The 19,016-nt window shown below is 48.1% G+C and overlaps 1 protein-coding gene across 2 annotated transcripts; it reads left to right on the top strand.

The window, feature by feature from the left end:
- The first annotated feature begins 368 nt into the window (after positions 1-368).
- Positions 369-15,785, top strand: SERTM2 (serine rich and transmembrane domain containing 2). 2 transcript variants are annotated; one of them, XM_048514787.1, is made up of 2 exons: positions 369-664; positions 13,169-15,785. In XM_048514787.1, exon 2 carries the CDS (start codon positions 13,607-13,609, stop codon positions 13,883-13,885), a length of 279 nt encoding a protein of 92 aa, XP_048370744.1. In that variant the 5' UTR covers positions 369-664; positions 13,169-13,606; the 3' UTR covers positions 13,886-15,785. The 2 variants fall into 2 exon arrangements, with proteins under 2 accessions (XP_048370744.1, XP_048370745.1); XM_048514788.1 differs by lacking the exon at positions 369-664 and adding an exon at positions 8,958-9,083.
- The last annotated feature ends 3,231 nt before the right edge of the window (positions 15,786-19,016 follow it).

Raw genomic sequence — 19,016 nt, 5'->3', positions numbered from 1 at the left:
CGGGGCACGGTGCTATTGCTAGAAATCGTTTGCAACCTGGTTGTCTTGTCCACACTGGCAAATGACTGCTGTAGTATCCTAATGGTGCAATAGCCAACCACGTGCCCGCTGTCTAAGGAATATCCCAGCTCAGCCTTTCCTCTCCCCCTGGCTTTTCCGTCAAGGAAAGGCGCTTGTGGCATGGAAGGTGTTAAAAGCCGAGCAGAAACTTTCCTGCCAGCGCTGCTCACAGCCAGCCTCTCTGTGTGCCTTTCTCATTTGCCTCTCTTCTGATGAAGCCTAGCTGTGCCGGAGAGATCCCTTCCCCTGGCCAGCTTGCCCGTAGCCTACAGAAGTGAGAGAGGATCCCCAGTTGGCAGAGTCTGTTCCCATTCAGCTCTCCGGACCATCAGCAGCGTGAGATCCAGGCTGCCAACCGGTGTCTGAGGATTCAGCAGCCCCTCCGCCTGCCTGTCGCAATGCAAAACCTGGACTTCCACAGGAGGCAGGAAGAAAACACACCTGAGCTGCGTGCTCTTCGGAAAGTCACATCTCCAGGCTGGAGCAGCAAAAGGGCAGCTCCCCCTTCTCAAGTCCTGGCCAGGTGGCACGGATGCTTCTGAGACTCTGGGCTGCAAGCAGGTGTCCGGAGGATTCCCTTCACTGATCCTGCAGACGATGACAGGTAACCGGTTTGTGCTTTTCAAAGGAAACAGTGCCCCTTTTTCCCCGCAGGCAATCTTATGTGTTCTGACAGGAAAACAGCAATAGACCATCCGCCGCTGAAAGGAGGAAAGCCAATACTCCCCACGGGCTCAGGCGGCAGCGTCTTCCCAGGGACTGAAAAGATTCAGTGGAGCTATGGACTGGTGGTTCTACAGGGTGTTGATGTCAGGGGATGTAAACCAGATGAAGACCCTTCAGTACTCCGGCTTGTGAGCCGGCGGTCACTTTGTCCTTCAGGTGCCAGAGCTTTGAGAAGAGGGTTTTTTGTCCTGCCAGAAGCAAAGGGTTGATTTCTAGCTGAAGGGATTTATTGATTGATTGATTGATTGATTGATTGATTTTCTTAAACTTTTATACCGCCCCATCCCCGAAGGGCTCTGGGCGGTGTACAACATATGGAAATAACAATATAAGACAGTTAAAACATTTAAAAGCAGCGATAAAACCGTAAAAATTCATTCTAATAATTATACGATAGATCTCAATAAGATGAAAATATGAGTGGCGTCCAGCATTCTAGTTTTAATATTCCCTCCCCCCAAAAGGGAGGAATGGTGAGTCTCATCGGATGACAAATGGCCCAGATGTCAAGGGCCAAAAGATTGGCACTGCGTGGCCTAATCCTGTTCGGAGTTAACCCAACCAGCTCTCATCAACAGCCGAGAAAGTCAAGGAATCTTTGGAAAAGATGCTAACTTCAGTCAGGACAAGCTCGGAGCGACAACAGGGCTGTTTACTGCAGTTGCCTAGTTGCTATCAGGGAGCCGTGTAACTAGTGCAGACTGGGCTTGGGGAACTATATTCCCCTCTCCTTCCCTACATAGGAAAGCTCAGGGCCAATTAGACCTGTAAAGGTGTGGAGCTCTTTAAACACTACTGGCTGTAGAGAAAGCCAAAGACATTTGGTCACCTGGTGGGCTCGTATTTATTGTTTAATACAGATCCGGAGCTGAGAATTTGGGGATTATTGTTTCTGTCCCAGCTTCCTTCCATCATGGGGGGGGGGGTATGAGGAGTTCTCAAGGGCTGGCATACAGCAAGGTCTGGATCAGGTGTTTGCAACCTGTGGCTCTCCAGATGTTCTTGGACTACAATTGGCCATGCTGGCAGGGGCTGATGGGATTTGTAGCCCATGAACATCTGGAGAGCCGCAGGTTGCAGACCCCTGGTCTGGATCATTTTATTTTTATTTATTTATTTATTTATTTATTATTAGTTTTATATACCGCCCTCCCCCTGAGGGCTCAGGGCGGTTCACAACAGGTTAAAACAAACATTAAAACATAATTTAAATATCAGTTATATAAAAACAGAACCCATTGTGCCCACGGGAGACTACTCCCCTCCCCCCCTTGAGACCCACGGGATGGCGTCTGACTACTCCCCTCCCCCCCTTGTGCCCACGGGAGGCCAGATGACATGGTATTATTATTATTTTTTTAACCAGGCTGGCCAAATGCCTGGCAGAACAGGTCCGTCTTACAGGCCCTGCGGAAACTCTGTAAGTCCCGCAGGGCCCTGATCTCCCTAGGGAGCCTGTTCCACCAAGTAGGGGCCAGGGCTGAAAAGGCCCTGCCCCTCGTCGAGGCCAGCCTGATCATTTTGGGGCTAGGGATCACGAGCAGGTCCCTCCTCCGAGGAGTGGGAGGGTCCTACCAGGGCAATATGGTGGCGAGGTATGTCCCTCGCGTATGCGTGTCCGAGACCTCGAACGGCTTTGAAGCGTCAAAACCAACACTTTTAAACATAATCCGGAACTCAATCGGGCAGCCAGTGCAGATGGTATAGGATCTGTGTGATTCGATCCTCGCTCGAATCCGCCAGTAGTTAAAGTCTGGCTGCTGTATTGGCCCTCTTAACCACACTCTAAAGATAGGCTTGGGACCAGATTCAAGTTCCAGCCCTTTGTTCAGCTCGCAGCCAGGATCCCAAAAGCCTAATCTACCATGAGGACACACTGAGACAAGGATCCCAACTTTTTTGTAATACTGAGCAGTGCTTTGGAAGATACCCTTATCTGGAAGGCCAAGCCTAGTCTAGTTTGGCAGATCTCAGAAGATCAGAAGGGTTGGCCCTGGTTAAGACCTGGATGGGAGACCACCGAGGAAGTCCAGGATCATGAAGCAGAGGCCGGCAATGAATGGCAAACCCCTTCTGAACATCCCTTACCTTGAAAACCCCATGAGGGTTTTGACAGTCCTTTCCACAATTATGGAAGATAAAAGTACATTTTGCAATGATGCTATACCTCTTGGTTTTGCTAGTTCTGCCCTATTTATTTATTTATTTATGTTTCAAATTTCTATCCTGCCCTGTCCCCGAAGGGCTCTGCTTTTAGCTCTCTGCTTTTGTATTCCCCCTCAAAATATTTAAATGTCTAGCCCAGTGGTGGCGAATCTATGGCACGGGTGCCAGAGGTGGCACTCAGAGCCCTCTCTGTGGGCACGCGCAAACAGAGTTGCCCCCACCCCCCACACACATCTAGGCTGGCCTGGGCCACTGGGCTCAATTATTAGCATTAAACCTAAGATCTAGTTTTGAAGAAGCAGTGTAGGTAACCCTGTTAAGTGCTGTTAAACCCCACTGATTTTCATGCAAAGAACTGAAGCGCAATCCTTTACCTGGGAGTAAGTTCAGTTGCTGGCAATGGGCCTTGTTTCTGAGTAAACCCTCCTAGGGTCATAATTCACCCGTTGGAAGAGTTGCACAGTTTCTTCAAAGCAAAGCCACCGACTACCACCAAGCTTACTCCTGAGTAACGCACGCCTCAGAGCCAACTGTTTTTTCTAAACTAAAACCTCAGTATTCAGGTTTAATTGCCGTGTTGGCCCTTTGCGATACATAAGTGGGTTTTGGGTTGCAGTTTGGGCACTCGGTCTGAAAAAGGTTAATCATCACTGGTCTAGCCCTACTCTATCACTGAGGCGCCTTCCGCACATGCAGAATAATGCACTTCCAATCCACTTCCACAATTGTTTGCAAGTGGATTTTGCTATTCCGCACAGTAAAATCCAGCTGCAAAGTGCGTTGAAAGTGGATTGGAAGTGCATTATTCTGCATGTGCGGAAGGGGCCTTGTTGGACTCATGGAAGTTTCGACTTGAAAATTCATCCAGTGACGTTAGGCCACCGCCCTGTCTTTTTAAAAAACAACAACAATCAATACATGAGCTTTTCCTAAGAAAAGAAGACAGTTGTAGGAGCAAGCCCCGTGGGATAAAAAGAGACTTAATTGATCAATAGACCGGCTTAGGCTTGCTGTCTTGTTCGTGTATTTTTTCCCCCTTTACTTATCTGGGGTCAGCAGGCTCCCACCTCAATATGGAAGCTTAAATTCCCCCACCAGGAAAAAGTCCCGTTGACAACAGGACAACCTCCCCCATACATTGTGCAGATAACTGTGCCACTGGAGAGCTCTATGCCAGGGGTAGCCAACCTATGACACTCCAGATGTTCATGGACTACAATTCCCATCAGCCCCGCCAGCATGGCCAATTGGCCATGCCGGCAGGGGCTGAGGGGGATTGTAGTCCATGAACATCTGGAGTGCCATAGGTTGGCCGCCCCTGCTCTATGCCTTAGTCTACAGCCAACAGAAATGCTTAGAATGGATTTTCTTTATCCTCTGAAATAGGTCTTTCCCTTCTCCCCCAAATAAAACATATTCTGAAATGACATATCCCTGAGAGCTGCCAAAAGACAACCTAGCTTTAAAAGACAAGAAGATGCTCTAGCTTGAACTTCTGGGTTTCTCCACAGGGAAGGTATAAGGCAGGGGTCTTCAAACTATGGCCCTCCAGATGTTCATAGACTACAATTCCCATGAGCCCTACCACTTGGCCATGCTGGCAGGGGCTGATGGGAATTGTAGTCCATGAACATCTGGAGGGCCATAGTTTGAAGACCCCTGGTATAAGGGGACCACGCAAGGCACCCAGTGGTGGGATTCAGCAGGTTCGCGCCACTTCGGCAAAACCAGTTGTTAAAATTGTGCTTGTATACAACCAGTTGCTAAATTATTTGAATCCCACCACCGGAACCGGTTGTTAAATCCTTTGAATCCCACCACTGAACTCACCTCTCTCTTTGTGATGTTAGCATTTGTTTACTTTCTTTATTTATATCCTTCCTTTCTTCCCACTGGGCTGACATCATTCTCCTCATGCTAGTTTTATCCTCATGACAAACCTGTGAGGTGGTTAAGCTGAAAGGATGTGACCAGCCCAAGGCTACCCAGCAAGCTTTCGTACCACTGTGGGGATTCAAACTGGGGTCTCCCAGATCGGGGTATGACTGTCTAAACCAGGGGTGCCCAACCAAATGGCCATGCTGGCAGGAATTGTAGTCCATGAACATCTGGAGCACCATAGGTTGGGCACCCCTAGTCTAAACACTACACCACTCCAGCTATTGAGTCCGGATCATGGCTGTGCATAGAGGACATGGCAAGTCAAGAGGCGTGCCTGCTTTCGTTGAGATATCAGGACAGGGCACAAGAGAGGTTTCTGCTGTATTTAAGCTCCAAATGTGCTAATTGTTCAGGATGAAAACTTTTAAACAGAGATAACTTGAAACAGTTGATGTGGCAAAGCTCCGAGGGAGACAAGCCACATAGCAACGTTGCAATGGGCTGCTGCAAAGTAATCACGGCCTGCACATCATTTTGATTCACTGTTTTAAAAAAAACACTTTGACATGTATATCTATTTCCCGGAGCCTCGTGGAGCAAGAATTCTGTAAATTGCCACAAAATCCAGCATCACCAAACATTTGCTTCTTAGGAAGCCATCGTTCACGGCTTCCAAACATATTTTCATTGTTACAGATTGGACACATGGAATGATACACAGACCATGGATGGGTTTTTTAAAAATATACAGGAACATTATTTACCAGTGGGATTTGTGGCTTGGCTATAATAATAATAAACCTTTATTTGGCATAACAATAATCATAACACAATAAAAAACCTGAGATAAAAGGTACACAAATACAAAGGTTTCAGATAGAATATAAATTATTGATTGTGCATCACCTCCAGTAAAAACCGTGCTACCAACTCACAAGTTTCATTGTCAGAATTGTCCAGAAGCAAAGGAGGTCTACCTGATTCTCCCATTTCACTAGGTATCCTAGAAAGAATATTGGAATATTTTGATCCGATATTAGCAAATTTAGGGCAGCAAAGCAGTTGATGTGGGCTTGGCTATAACATTTCGCATAGCTGCGAAGCTGATCTTGAACGGAGTCCGCCCATTCTTGGAGGTCTTCTAAGGCACATCTCTGGGTTTCTAAACAGTGGCAAACGGGGTGAATTTCAAGAAAAGGGCCTAGATTTTACATAAGGGTTGAAGGCGGCGGTGTTGTGCCGAGTCGGCTTTTGTTGACTTTTGCAACATCCTCCCCTAGGAATAGGTCTTTCGCAGGCAGGATGAACGAGGCTCTTCAGGTAAGGAGGCTTCAGCGCATGGAGTGGGATATTATTCCTTAAAAGGGAACCACCTTTCAGATGATGAACCAGTATCCCCCGACAACAGAGGTACCTCTCTGGGTATGCAGTAGGAGACTGAATCCAGAAGGAATAGAGAAATGGGCCTGCAGAGGGCATTTTAATTACAAAGTGTCTTGCCTGCCTGGAACAAGGGTTGCAGACACTACCTAGTTGCATTGGTAGGTTGTATATGTGTGGCAGCCAGTAGCAGAGGCAGAGCTACCAGGGAACGGGGGGTATGCATTGCACCGGGTGCATGCCTGGGAGGGTGGAAAATTGCCCCTCCCCCTGCAGTGCCCCCTTCTGCGGCACCCCCCGCCCCCACCACTTACCTTAGTGAAACAGTGCAGGCTGGAGAAGCGGCCTGTTCCCTTCAGGCTGAAAATGGCCTGGTGGGAACTACACTTCCCAGGAAACCTTGCGAGGCTCAAGTTCCCACCAGGCCGTTTTCAGCCTGAAGGGAGCAAGCCGCTTCTCCAGCCTGCACTGTTTCACTAAGGTAAGTGGGGGGGGGGCAGGGCACCACGGTGGGGGGGGCGGAAAACACAGAGTGTGCACCGGGCTTAGTATGGCCCAGCTACACCTCTGGCATCCACTGGCACCACTGGCACCAACAATGTCTGGAAATGCAGTCATGAGGTCCTGGAGGGAAAGAGGACCTCCTTCAACTGTTCCACAAACAGGGTCACCTAGATAAAGGACAATTGGGTATCTCAGTACATGGATGCAGAGACGTAGCGCCAACGCCCTGGACGGAGCCGCGGTGGAGGCATGGCCAAACTGCGGAGGGGGCTTGGCGGGGTGTTCTAGGGCGGGGTGGGTGGTGCCACGGAAGGGGCACAGGGTGTGCACATGCTTTGGATGGAGTTTCCACTTGCTCCACCTCTTCATGGATGAGATGGTAGCGCCGGGAGGAAGGGTCTGGATTCGTTTTTGGGATGAGCCAGTCCTTTACGAAAAGGTAGCCTCCCTTTGAACTGAGAGGGAACCAAGCTGCTAGACTTAACACGGAAGAGGTTACAGAATGAGTTTTTATTCAAGTCTTGTCACCTTTGCATTGAGCGTACGTTCCTTTGGGGTTTGATTCTCGGTTATGCACATGTTTTGCCCTCTCCGGCAGCCACCCTGCCCTCAGATCAGAGAATCCCCACAATTTCCGTGCCCTGTTTAAAAGTGACTTTTTATCTCCTTTTGCAGGGAAAGCGAAGGAGATCCATGTGTGTTAGGCTTTCTTTGGGTTTTCTCATTCCTCCCTGCCTTCCTGAGCCCGCACTACAACAGTTCTACTCACTCTTCAGCCAGCCATTTCAAAATGATCGGAATGGTTTTTAATAATAATAATAATAATAATAATAATAATAATAATAATAATAATAATAATAATAATAATAATAATAATAATAATAATAATAATAATAATGCCGAAGGTCCAGCGGCAGACCTTATAGAACTGATGGAAAGTTGACACGTTCTAGCAAAGTAATGCTAGAACAAAGGTGGCAAAATAAAATAAAAAAGGCTGCAGGCAACCTCTCCAAATGGAGGCTGTACAGAAATAATACAGGGGGCGGGGCAAAATGGCTAGGTACACTTCACAGGAGGAGATTCCCTGTGCAAACCAAGGAAAAAAATGTGAGGAAAACCCAAAGTGAAGCAAACAGCTCAGGGGGTAAGTAGCGTACACATAAATGGCTAACAGCTTTTAAGCTCACTCTTGGCTCTCCTGCCATTTCCCCATTCTTCAAGAGGGTTAAAACCTCTGGATAATTGGTGTGCTGTGTGGTTTCCGGGCTGTCTGGCCGTATTCTATTAGCATTCTCTCCTGACGTTTCGCCTGCATCTGTGGCTGGCATCTTCGGAGGAGCTGATAGTAGGAATGGAAAGCAAGTGGAGCATATATACCTGTGAGGTCAAAAGGTGAGGCCCTCTGAATAGAGTAGCCTGGTATGTGAGCCACAAAGAATTCTATAGCCTGGGAGTAACAATGAAGATAGACCAGGGGGCTTTTTGCACTACAGAAGGGAGCTAAAGTCGACTCGGTTCCCTTCAGTGGAGGGCAATTCCAGGCTGTCTGCACAGCAACTTGCTTGGCCCCCTGGAACCAAGCTAAGTGGGCAAGATCATCTTGGTGCCTGTCTCGCTCCTCGATTGTGATTGGAGCTTGTGTTACCACGGGAAACGGGAGCGTTCTTTTTTAAACAGTTTTTACAGTTTACAGTTACATGAGCTTTCTGCCCGCCCACTCCACTCTCCTCGTTTCATGTTTATGCCACAAAAGCTGCTCCTGATTGGTTGAAACAGATGAGGTATCAGCCATGCTGCTCACACTTCGAAGCTTCTAAGTTTTGCATCTAATCCCTTGTTCCAGCAGAAAGGTGCAGTTCATAACTGTGACAGGGATGTTGCAGTTCTGAGGGGGGGGGGGCTGAGACAAAACAATGTTGAGCTCGGTTACAGTGCGGATTCACTGAGGCGAACCTAGGTAGAAACCAGTTCAACTCTGTCAGTGCGGAAAGCCCCCAGGATACTTCTATTCAGAGGCATTCACCTATTGACCTTGCTATCTTCATTGTTACTCCCAGGCTACAGACTTCTTTGTGGCTCACATGCCAGGCTACTCTATTCAGAGGGCCTCACCTTTTGACCTCACAGCCGTGAAAGCCTTCGACAATACCTCTGGATAATGTTCATGAAGACAAGGACTGGGACTTCTACAGGGACTTGTCAAATGCTCTCCGGGGTGAGCTTAGCAGTGATGGGATAAGAGGACGGGTTAAAGGACAGGAAGCAGAATGTCGGTGTCGGTTCTCACAATGTCGGTTCTCACAATGGAGCGAGGGAAGCCACGAATTATGCACAGATCAATATTGAGACTGGTGCTGCTGAAGGTGAGATGCAATTGTGACCATCCAAGTATCTGGGCTGATGGTAGATTGTGAGAAATCTGATCCCAACATGCTTCCTCTTCGCAGCGAGCCAAGGGAGGGGGCGCGTCACAGCAAAAAATATTGTCCCACAGCAAAAAATCTTGTGGCCCACCAAGAGAGGAGGCGCATCAAGGCAAGATTTCTTGTCCTGATGCACTTCCTCTTGCCCTGCATGTGCTTCTCGTTTCCATGGGGAGCACCTGTGGCATAGTGGCTAAGAGCAGGTGCATTCTGATCTGGAGGAACTGGGTTTGATTCCCAGCTCTGCCGCTTGAGTTGTGGAGGCTTATCTGGGGAATTCAGATTAGCCTGTGCACTCCCACACACGCCAGCTGGGTGACCTTGGGCTAGTCACAGCTTCTCGGAGCTCTCTCAGCCCCACCTACCTCACAGGGTGTTTGTTGTGAGGGGGGAAGGGCAAGGAGATTGTCAGCCCCTTTGAGTCTCCTACAGGAGAGAAAGGGGGGATATAAATCCAAACTCCTCTTCTTCTTCTTCCCCTTTCTCTCCTGCAGGAGACTCAAAGGGGCTTACAATCTCCTTGCCCTTCCCCCCTCACAACAAACACCCTGTGAGGTGGGTGGGGCTGAGAGAGCTCCCAGAAGCTGTGACTAGCCCAAGGTCACCCAGCTGGCGTGTGTGGGAGTGTACAGGATAATCTGAATTCCCCAGATAAGCCTCCACAGCTCAGGTGGCAGAGCTGGGAATCAAACCCGGTTCCTCCAGATTAGATACACGAGCTCTTAACCTCCTACGCTACTGAACAGTTTCATTGGTCTTTAAGGTACTACTGGACTGGAATATAGTTCTGTAGTTTAGATGAATTGGGGGGGTTGCATTTATTTGGATATATGTTGATTTTATGACTATATTAGTATTGTTATATGAATGTATTTTATTGCATCGTTGTTGCTTGCTGCCTGGCTTTGTCGGGAAAGAGCGGGATAGAAATTGTTATTGTTATTATTATTATTACTGCTACCACTATTTATGACATATTTATTTAAAACATTTTTATCCTGCCTCTCTACCCAATCAGGGTCCAGAAGGCGGTGAACATGGAAAAAAACTTAATATCATCTAAGAAGTTAAAAAGTGCAGTTAAAGTATAAAATAATTCAATTAAAAATACATAAACAAGACCAGAAAGATGGCCAGCAACCTTTATTGAGGTATGCCAAACAAAACAAAAAAGTCTTCACTGCTAGTAAAAGACACCGATGGAGGGAGACTGATGGATCTTCCTGGGGACGGAGTTTTAAAGTTTGGGTGCCACAACTAATAAGGCCCTTTCTTGGTTTCCCACATATTTAGCTTCAGAAGGTGGAGGCAACCAAAGCAAGGCCTCCAAAAGCAACTGGAAGGCACAGATGGCTTTATGTGGGAGGTAGTGGTCCCAGGTCATACAGGGCTTTAAAGCACCATGAATTGAGCCCAGATGCAAATTTGAAGCTAGTGTCGCTAGAACACCAGACTAATACAGTTACTCACCTGAGACTATGATTTATTTCTGTGCAGACTTCCCTGTGGAATTTCTCATAATTTTCTGTGAGCTGTGACAGTGATAATTGTCCATATAAAACATTCCCAGTCTCTAAGACAAGACAGCCATTGTATATGTGTGGACTACCCCTCTGTAACACCACCCCCTAGGAATTTGGGGATATGCTTACACCAGAGGTGTAAGACATCAGCAATCATGTGGCATCTTTTTAATTATCTCCATCCTTTTAATCTTTTCAGTTAATTTTAACGTACCCAGTTAAAGCTCATTAACCAGAGCTCTCAGTTTGTAATTGATTATTATCCTTGAACTCCCACTTAATGCTACCTAATTTTCAGAAGTTATGGTCTTTATTTATAGTACGTTGTTAGCCTTTGGGAATTAGATGTGAGCTCCATCTTTATCAGATTTAATAGCTGCCAGAGAGAGGGATAAAACCACCGTCAACCAAACAGTCACATGGCCAGGTGTACAAAGCGTACTCTTTGCAACTGTCCCTATTTACCAGGGACAGTCTATTTTTTAAACAGTTAGAAATATTTAACAGAAGGTGGAAGAGTCAACTTACTAAATCAACCCTGCTCTGAGACAGATGTGATGGGAGCATTTCAGGTCACAGACAGGATTAACGCATGAATCAACTCTGATCCTTCCAGGGGTCCTCTTGCACTGTCCTCTTAACTGTCCCCCAGTACAAGCATGATCTGCCATCTGCTCCGTCTTGGGCCTTTTCTGTGGTCTTCTTGAGGCTATTAGAAGAATAAGGTTGGTAAAAGCTTTCGACAGTCCAAGCTGCCTTGGTCAGATAGGAAAGAGAATGCAGGGGTGCAGGAAAGAAGGAACTGAGTGAAGTCGTCACAGGCGACGCAATGAAGAGACGAGACGCAGCGATATCATCTGGTGGAGAGAAGCCAGTGGCGATATAGCGTGATCCGTGGATCTGGCTACTCTCTGGCTACTCTGCTGAGCTGGCGGTCCCTGGCACCTTTTATTAGGGTTTTTGGGAAGCCGGGAGAGCGGGAGAATATTGCGCAATACATGAATCATAGGGGCTGCGTACGTGCGGGAGGAAACGCTCCTGTGTGGGCCTAATCCATACCTGGGGGTATGCACCTTTTGTCCCTTTGTCCAGGACATCTTTGACCCGTGAGTCGCTCGGGTCTTACAATGACCGTGGCGGAGTATTGCTGCGCCCAGAGGGCAACAGATGGCGCAGGCATCCCTGTGCACTGTCTGAGACCTTACTAGGTTCGCTGGCTCACCCCAACAACTGAGGATACAGCACATTTGTAATTGTTTGATAACAATAGAGAGGGAATGCATGGCGGCAGCAAATGAGAATCTGCAGTGAGATTAGAATCCCGTGCCCCTATTCAAAGCCTTTTGGTGGAGGGGGAGACCAAAGGTGCATTCATAATTCAACGTAGGGCAGCTGTGTGGGATTTCTCCCTTCTTCTTCTCTCTCTCCCCGCCCAACCCATTTTCTTCCTCCTTCTTTCTTGCTTTTTTGAGGATCTGTCAGAATTAATATGGATATGAAGAGGAATGGACTTAAGGCAGGGGAAGACATAATAGTTGAGTCTGGATGGACAAGAAGAAGAATCTGGATTCATAACCCTCTTTCTATTACCTTTAAGGTGTCTCAAAGTGGCTGACAAACTCCTTCCCTTCCTCTCTCCACAACAGGCACCTGGGAACTGTGACTAGCCCAAGGTCACCCAGCAGGCTTCATGTGGAGGAGGAGGAGGGAAGCAAAGCTGGTTCACCAGATTAGAGCCTGACACCCTTAACCACTACACCAAGCTGGTTCTCAGGGAGACGAGGAATCAAATGGTTGGGAATCTCCTGTCCCAGTTGCACACAGAGCTATTAGGACATGAGGTGTACAGCAACTAACATTGCCGATCTGTGGCCTTGAAGGACCCAGCCACCACCCAGGAGTTTTCATCACAAACAGTATTATTATAAAGCAGGGGTGTCCAATTCTGGTGCCCCAGATGTTCACGGACTACGATTCCCATCAGCCCTTGCCAGCCTGGTCAATTGGCCACACTGGCAGGGACTGTTGGGAATCGTTGTCAGGCCCAGGCCTGTCAGTGCCCAGATGTCTTGCTGTGTAAGAATTGCAAATGTTTTCCTGTAACTGCTTTTCTGTTTCCCTCTTCCCTTCCCTGGCGCCAGCTCTCCTGCAAGAAGGTGTGAATGGTTCCCAGGTGCTTTGAAGCTCTGTAGTGCAAATGTGTGGAATTTGTAAAGCGCATTTGGTGTGGGACAAATGGGGTGGGGGAGGTTGAAGGATATAATCTCTGGATCTAAGCTGGAGAGTTTAGATTCAGTTTTCTTTTGTTACTCTACGCGTTGTAGAAATAAACTGCTTTAGGACTTTCCTACGGTCTCTGTTATTTCCACGTTCGAGAGCCTGACATTGTAGCCCATGAACATCTGGGGCACCAGAGTTGGACACCTCTGCTATAAAGACTTTCAACAGTGAAGCTGTCTTTTATGACACTTTTCTCTCCCGCCTCCCCTCTTCTTTTTTTAGGAAGACAACATTATCTACTGATCCTGCTTCTTGTGGGGGCCTTTAAAGGTAGGAAGTGGAAATGGCCAAACTCTGGTGGCTCGTTGGGTGATCTAACCCTGTGACTGCAGTCATTCTGGGACAAACAGGTGACCATTACAGGAAATACCCAAAACTGAAAACGGGTCCTGGATTCCTGATCCTGTCGGCAGAACATTCATCCCGGAAACGAAAGCCCTGTAGAATCACTGGATTTTTATGCCAAATAAAGGCTAAATGAATCAAATAATCACTGGATCTTCATGAAAATACTGAAATATTTTCTACTGGCAACCTGTGTGAGAGAAAATCTGTCCATCTTTGACACACGAACTGATACCTGGGGATCCTCAGTCAAAGAGCGCTCAGCGCATTGAGAAACGTCTAGAGAAAATGTATTACAGTTAACCTGTGTAAGAAATGACTGAGGCCTATTTCAAATACCGTGGAAATCTTACTGGTCGTGCTCATCCCCCCACCCTGGCTACAGCGGCTGATACGACGGTAGATAAGTACGCCAACTTGTACATGTACGTGGGGCTCTTTTTGACTCTCCTGGCGGTCCTCCTCATATTGCTCTTCACCATGCTCCTGCGCCTGAAGCACGTCATCTCCCCCATCACGACGTCTCCGGAGAGCACGGAGAACGTCCAGCAGTTCACAGACGTGGAAATGCACAGCCGGATCCCCAGCGCTTGACGGGTTTGAATCAAATGGCTGGAACAAAGATGCCTGCAGGGGGAGGACGCTTAATTTTTGCGGCATGTGGGCATGGAAGGTATCATTGGTGATGTTTGGATTTCCGGACCGAAACTTGGATGGATTTGGATTTCTGGTCCAAAATGTGGGTGAATTCTTTGAAAGGCCTTGGAAACGACAATCTAGTACCCAACGCGGTTCGGCTAGCTACTAGGAACGTGTTGCAGCATATGAACACACATGAACCCAGGTGGCTGCTTCAGTGGCCCGTGTGGTCCCATGCTATCTGCTCGGAGTGGCAGCAGGTTGCCAGAGTCACATAAACTATGCAAGGCCTACATCAAACCAGTTTCCTTCCAAGAGAAAACGGCAGATAAAAGCAGTTAATAAATACAAATGGGACATCCTTCCAAGGATTAAAAAAAATATCCTAATGACAACATTAACTACAAAGATATATTTTCAGAAGGTATAACTGGTTACGAAGTTTCGCCCAGTGCAAATGCTAAATAGAAGATTATTTTTTTTTAAGTCATTTATGGGTTTGAGGAAAATATGTACCTATGCACAAACACCCACAGGTGGAGAAATCATGTGTGGCTCGTTCCATGGAAGTAAGTTTTAAAGGCTTGTTTCCCTACAGATATGCAATTCCCGGTTTTCCTAAGAAAAAGTGAACACAGCTTCCCTAGTAGGGTTTGGGACCTCATAGTGCGTCTGATGAGCTTCCGTATCTAGAATGGTGTCCTTTTCACAAAGAGTCGATCTTTGTATGCATGGAACGGCTTCCTCATTTTTCTCGAATGAGGCCAGCTGGATGCAAACCCTAGAGATTGACGTGTGCATCTGACAGCACACTTATCTCTGGGCAGGGATGAATGTGTGTAGTTGAAGCTACAATTAGGTCTTTCGGACACAGATCAATCAAATTAACAAAGTATGGGCAACCTCCAGGCAAAGTATCGTCAAACTGGAACATGATTTCCTAGATACTCAATAAAGCAGAGAGGGCTAAAACAGCATTTCAGGTTTGTTCCAAAATCTAAGCCTGAGCCACTGAAGGTCATGGTGTTAAACGAGGAAATCGTCAGCATACGTCCGTACCTGGAGGTTTTTAATGCCAGTTTCTGTTTCTACAAAGTATGTATCTGGCCCATCTTGTTCTGTTATACCCCATTGAGAAGGAAAGCTATTACTGGCCCGGCTTCAGGGTCACTCATAGCGGGGGCAATTTAACAAGTGAAGCTTTTCATGCGATTGAGTGAATCAAGATTAAATGGATCGGGCGTCAACTGCTAAATTCTGGACGCCGTTGAAAGCATTAGGGCGGAAGCAGGGAATAAAAGCATCAGCCTTTCCTAGAGATGGCAGTCTCCAGATGTGAGCTGGAGAGCCCCTGGAATCACAGCTGGAATCCAGTCTGCAGAGACCACTTTCCTTGAAGAAAATAGGCGCTTCAGAGGGTGGACTCCGTAGCAGTGGGGGGACCCCACTGAGGTCCCCCCATCCTCCCCAGGCTCCAACCCCAAATCTCCAGGAGTTTGCCAACCTAGAACTGGCAAACCTGTCCCCCCCCCCAACCCCCACAGGTGGCCAGGGAGGCCCTGGGACGTCTACCCCTAACTTGGAGTCATAGGTTGGTCCCATCTGAAGCAGTAACTGCACTATAAATGCAAGGGATGGTCAAGACTTCTGGGCCGGCTACAGCTTTTGTGGGAGGCACGAGGAGCCCCCAGTGCCACCCCATCCCCCCACAATACTCCCTGTGTGCATGACTGCAAAGATAGATGTGCAGGACATGTCATTGAAGTCACCAAAGTGGATACTACCAGCCAGTTCAGTGTGTAGGGGGAATGGTTGTTGTGGGTTTTCTGGGCTGTGTGCAGTGGTGGGATCCAAAAAATTTTAGTAACAGGTTCCCATGGTGGTGGGATTCAAACTGTGGGGTAGCGCTGGGGGCGGGGCATTCTGGGGGCGGGGCTGTGGCAAGGACGCAGCTGCTGTGCCGATCCTTGGGCGGGAAACGAATGCACGCAGGCGCAGGCTGCCACACACGCCGGTGCACCTCCTGCTGGACTGCTTCAAGTTCTGCGCGCTGCTGCTGAGAGGAGGGGCGTAACTAAGGCAAAAATCAGGTGGCAAAATCACCCATTAGTCACCCCCTCTCGGCACACACAAATAATGAGTAACCTACTCTCAGGAACCTGTGAGAACCTGCTGGATCCCACCTCTGGCTGTGTGGCCCTGGTCTGGCATCTTCAGAGGAGTATCACAGAGAGAAGAGTTCTCTCTGTGATTTACCTCTGAAGATGGCACCCACAGATGCAGGCGAAACGTTAGGAACAAGATCTACCAGACCACGTCCACTCAGCCCGGAAAACCCACCACAACCAGTTGAATCCGGCCGTGAAAGCCTTCGACAATACATTGTAGGGGGAATGACAGATGTCCCTGCGTTTTTGTCCCCCAAGAAATGTTTTTCCCCCCTGCGCAGGCTCAAGCCTCCCCAAGGGCAAGCTCCAGGACTGGGTGATCTCTGGGCAGAGAATGTGGAGGGAATTGATGGGAATTGTGCTCCATGAATTTCTGGAGTGCCATAGGTTGGCCACCCCTGGACTATACTAACACTGGCAGAAAGCGAAGTTTTTCCCTATCTGCCATCAAGAGAAGAGAAGAGTTTTGGATTTATATCCCCCCCTTTCTCTCCTGCAGGAGACTCAAAGGGGCTGACAATTTCCTTGCCCTTCCCCCCTCACAACAAAAGTTTAAAAACTTTTCTGTGAGGTATCTCCAAAGCCATGGAGACACAATATGAGACTCAGCAATATGCACAGGTGTTGAGTCTCCATATTGATATAACTTCAAAGATACCTCACAGAATTGTTTTTAAAAAAGGGGAAATGGCAGGCAATACTGAGTTTTCACCAGAAAACCTTTATTTTTTCTGCTGTATGCAGACAAAAACCTCAAAACAATTCTTTTTAAAATGTTTGCAGGAGAAGGAGGAGAAGGAGGAGGAGGAGGAGGAGGAGGAGGAGTAGGAGTAGGAGTAGGAGGAGTTTGGATTTATATCCCCCCTTTCTCTCCTGCAGGAGACTCAAAGGGGCTGACAATCTCCTTGCCCTTCCCCCCTCACAACAAACACCCTGTGAGGTAGGTGGGGCTGAGAGAGCTCTGAAGAACTGTGAGTAGCCCAAGGTCACCCAGCTGGCGTGTGTGGGAGTGCACAGGCTAATCTGAATTCCCCAGAGAAGCCTCCACAGCTCAGGCGGCAGAGCGGGCAATCAAACCCGGTTCCTCCAGATTAGATCAAAGCAATCTGAGATCAACGATACTGATCAGCTGGGAAAACATTTTTGAAAAGGCAAGTGTGAAATTTACTGAAATCCACAGAAATCGTGATTCTTTAGGAAGAAAATACGGACCAACCCCTGGCCCCCATGAGATTCGTGATAGATTGTGGGAGAACAAGCTTCCATAGAAAGGATGATGATAAACAGGGTATTTCACCTCATCTTGGTTCACCAAGGGAGTAGTGGAGAAAGCAGAATAGGGAGGAACCTGCAATGGATTCTTGAGGGCAAAACCAAAAATGGTCAATGAGGTCCATCCAGACCAACATCCCCCCACCCCCAATCCAAAAGAAGAAATGTCCTCTTTTGGAGGGCAATTGCTCTAAGGCAGTGATGGCGAACCTATGGCATGGGTGCCAGAGGTGGCACTTAGAGCCCTTTCTGTGGGCACGCGCAAACAGAGCCCCCCCCCCCCCACATCTAGACTGGCCTGGGCCACTGGGCTCGATAATTAGCATTAAACCTAAGACCTAGTTTTGGGTAACCCTGTTAAGCACTGTTAAACTAAAGCGCGATCCTTACCTGGGAATAAGCTCGGTTGCTGGCAATGGGACTTGCTTCTAAGTAAACCCTCCTAGGGTCGTGATTCACCCGTTGGAAGAGTTGCATGGTTGCTTCAAAGCAAAGCCACCGACACCATCAAGCTTACTCCTGAGTAACGCACGCCTCAGAGCCAACTGTTTTTTCTAAACAAAACCCTCAGTATTCAGGTTAAATTATCGTGTTAAGGTTCTATGCGACAAATAAGTGTGTTCTTAAGTTGCACCAAGCACTCGGCCTCAAAAAGCACCACCATCGCCAGTTCAAGGGGTTGATTGCTGAGCAAATGGATACAGCAGGTGGGGAAGAGTGTTTCAGCAGTGAGGTAAAACAGTTGAGGGAAGGGCTCAGGAAGCAATTTGTGGTGTAGGGTTGCCAGCTCTGGATACTTGGAGATTTGGAGTGGGGGGTGGAGTTTGGGGAGGGGAGGGTTTAGGGAGGAGACGGACCACAACATGGTATAATGTCATGGAGTCCACCCTCCCAAGCAGCCATTTTCTCCAGGAGAACTGGTCTCGGTCATCCAGAGATCAGTTATAATAGCGGGAGATCTCCAGGTACTGCCTGGAGGTTGGCAATCCTGCTGCCATGGGAGAATAGAAGTATGACAAATCTACAGTTGTGTGTCTGTTTTAATCTATGAAATGTTGGCCAGAAAGCTTACAGTTGTTGTATTGTGGAAGGCTTTCACGGCGAGACTCAATGGCAGATCCCTGGATCAGGACCCAATAAACACTTGGTTGGTTCAAGAATTTTATTGGCAGACTTCAGAGAACAATGAGAAAGACGAATCTGGCAAAAAGGCGCCAAGCAGTTGATAATATGCCCCACACATCCCCACCCCCACATGAGACCAGTGCAGTGCAGAGAAACCCAGACTTGAGGCCCAGTTGACACCCAAGGTTATGGTGACCAGACGTCCCGCTTTTGGCGGGACAGTCCCGCCTTAAAACAATTTGTCCCGCGTGTTTTTTGAACCGTCCCAATTTTTGGAAGGCTGCCGCACTGCCTTCTGGGGAGCTCTTAGAAGGCAGTAAGGCAGTTCCTTGAGGCTGTTTAGGAGACCCATTTAAGCCTGCTCTCACCTGTCACAGTGGGGATGGGAAACTGGAGCGCCCCCAGAAGGCAGTAAGGCGCTCATGCGGATGCATGCAAGATGCACATGCACCTGCTGCCGCCCACCTCAGCTTCTGCCCGTAGTCCCAAGCTAGGGCATGACAATCTGGTCACCTTCCCCA

This window comes from Sphaerodactylus townsendi, linkage group LG13, assembly GCF_021028975.2.
Source record: "Sphaerodactylus townsendi isolate TG3544 linkage group LG13, MPM_Stown_v2.3, whole genome shotgun sequence".
In the NCBI taxonomy this organism is placed as follows: Eukaryota; Metazoa; Chordata; class Lepidosauria; order Squamata; family Sphaerodactylidae; genus Sphaerodactylus; species Sphaerodactylus townsendi.
Note: the sequence above shows the minus strand (reverse complement) of the source record. Positions and strands in the feature narration are given on the sequence as shown.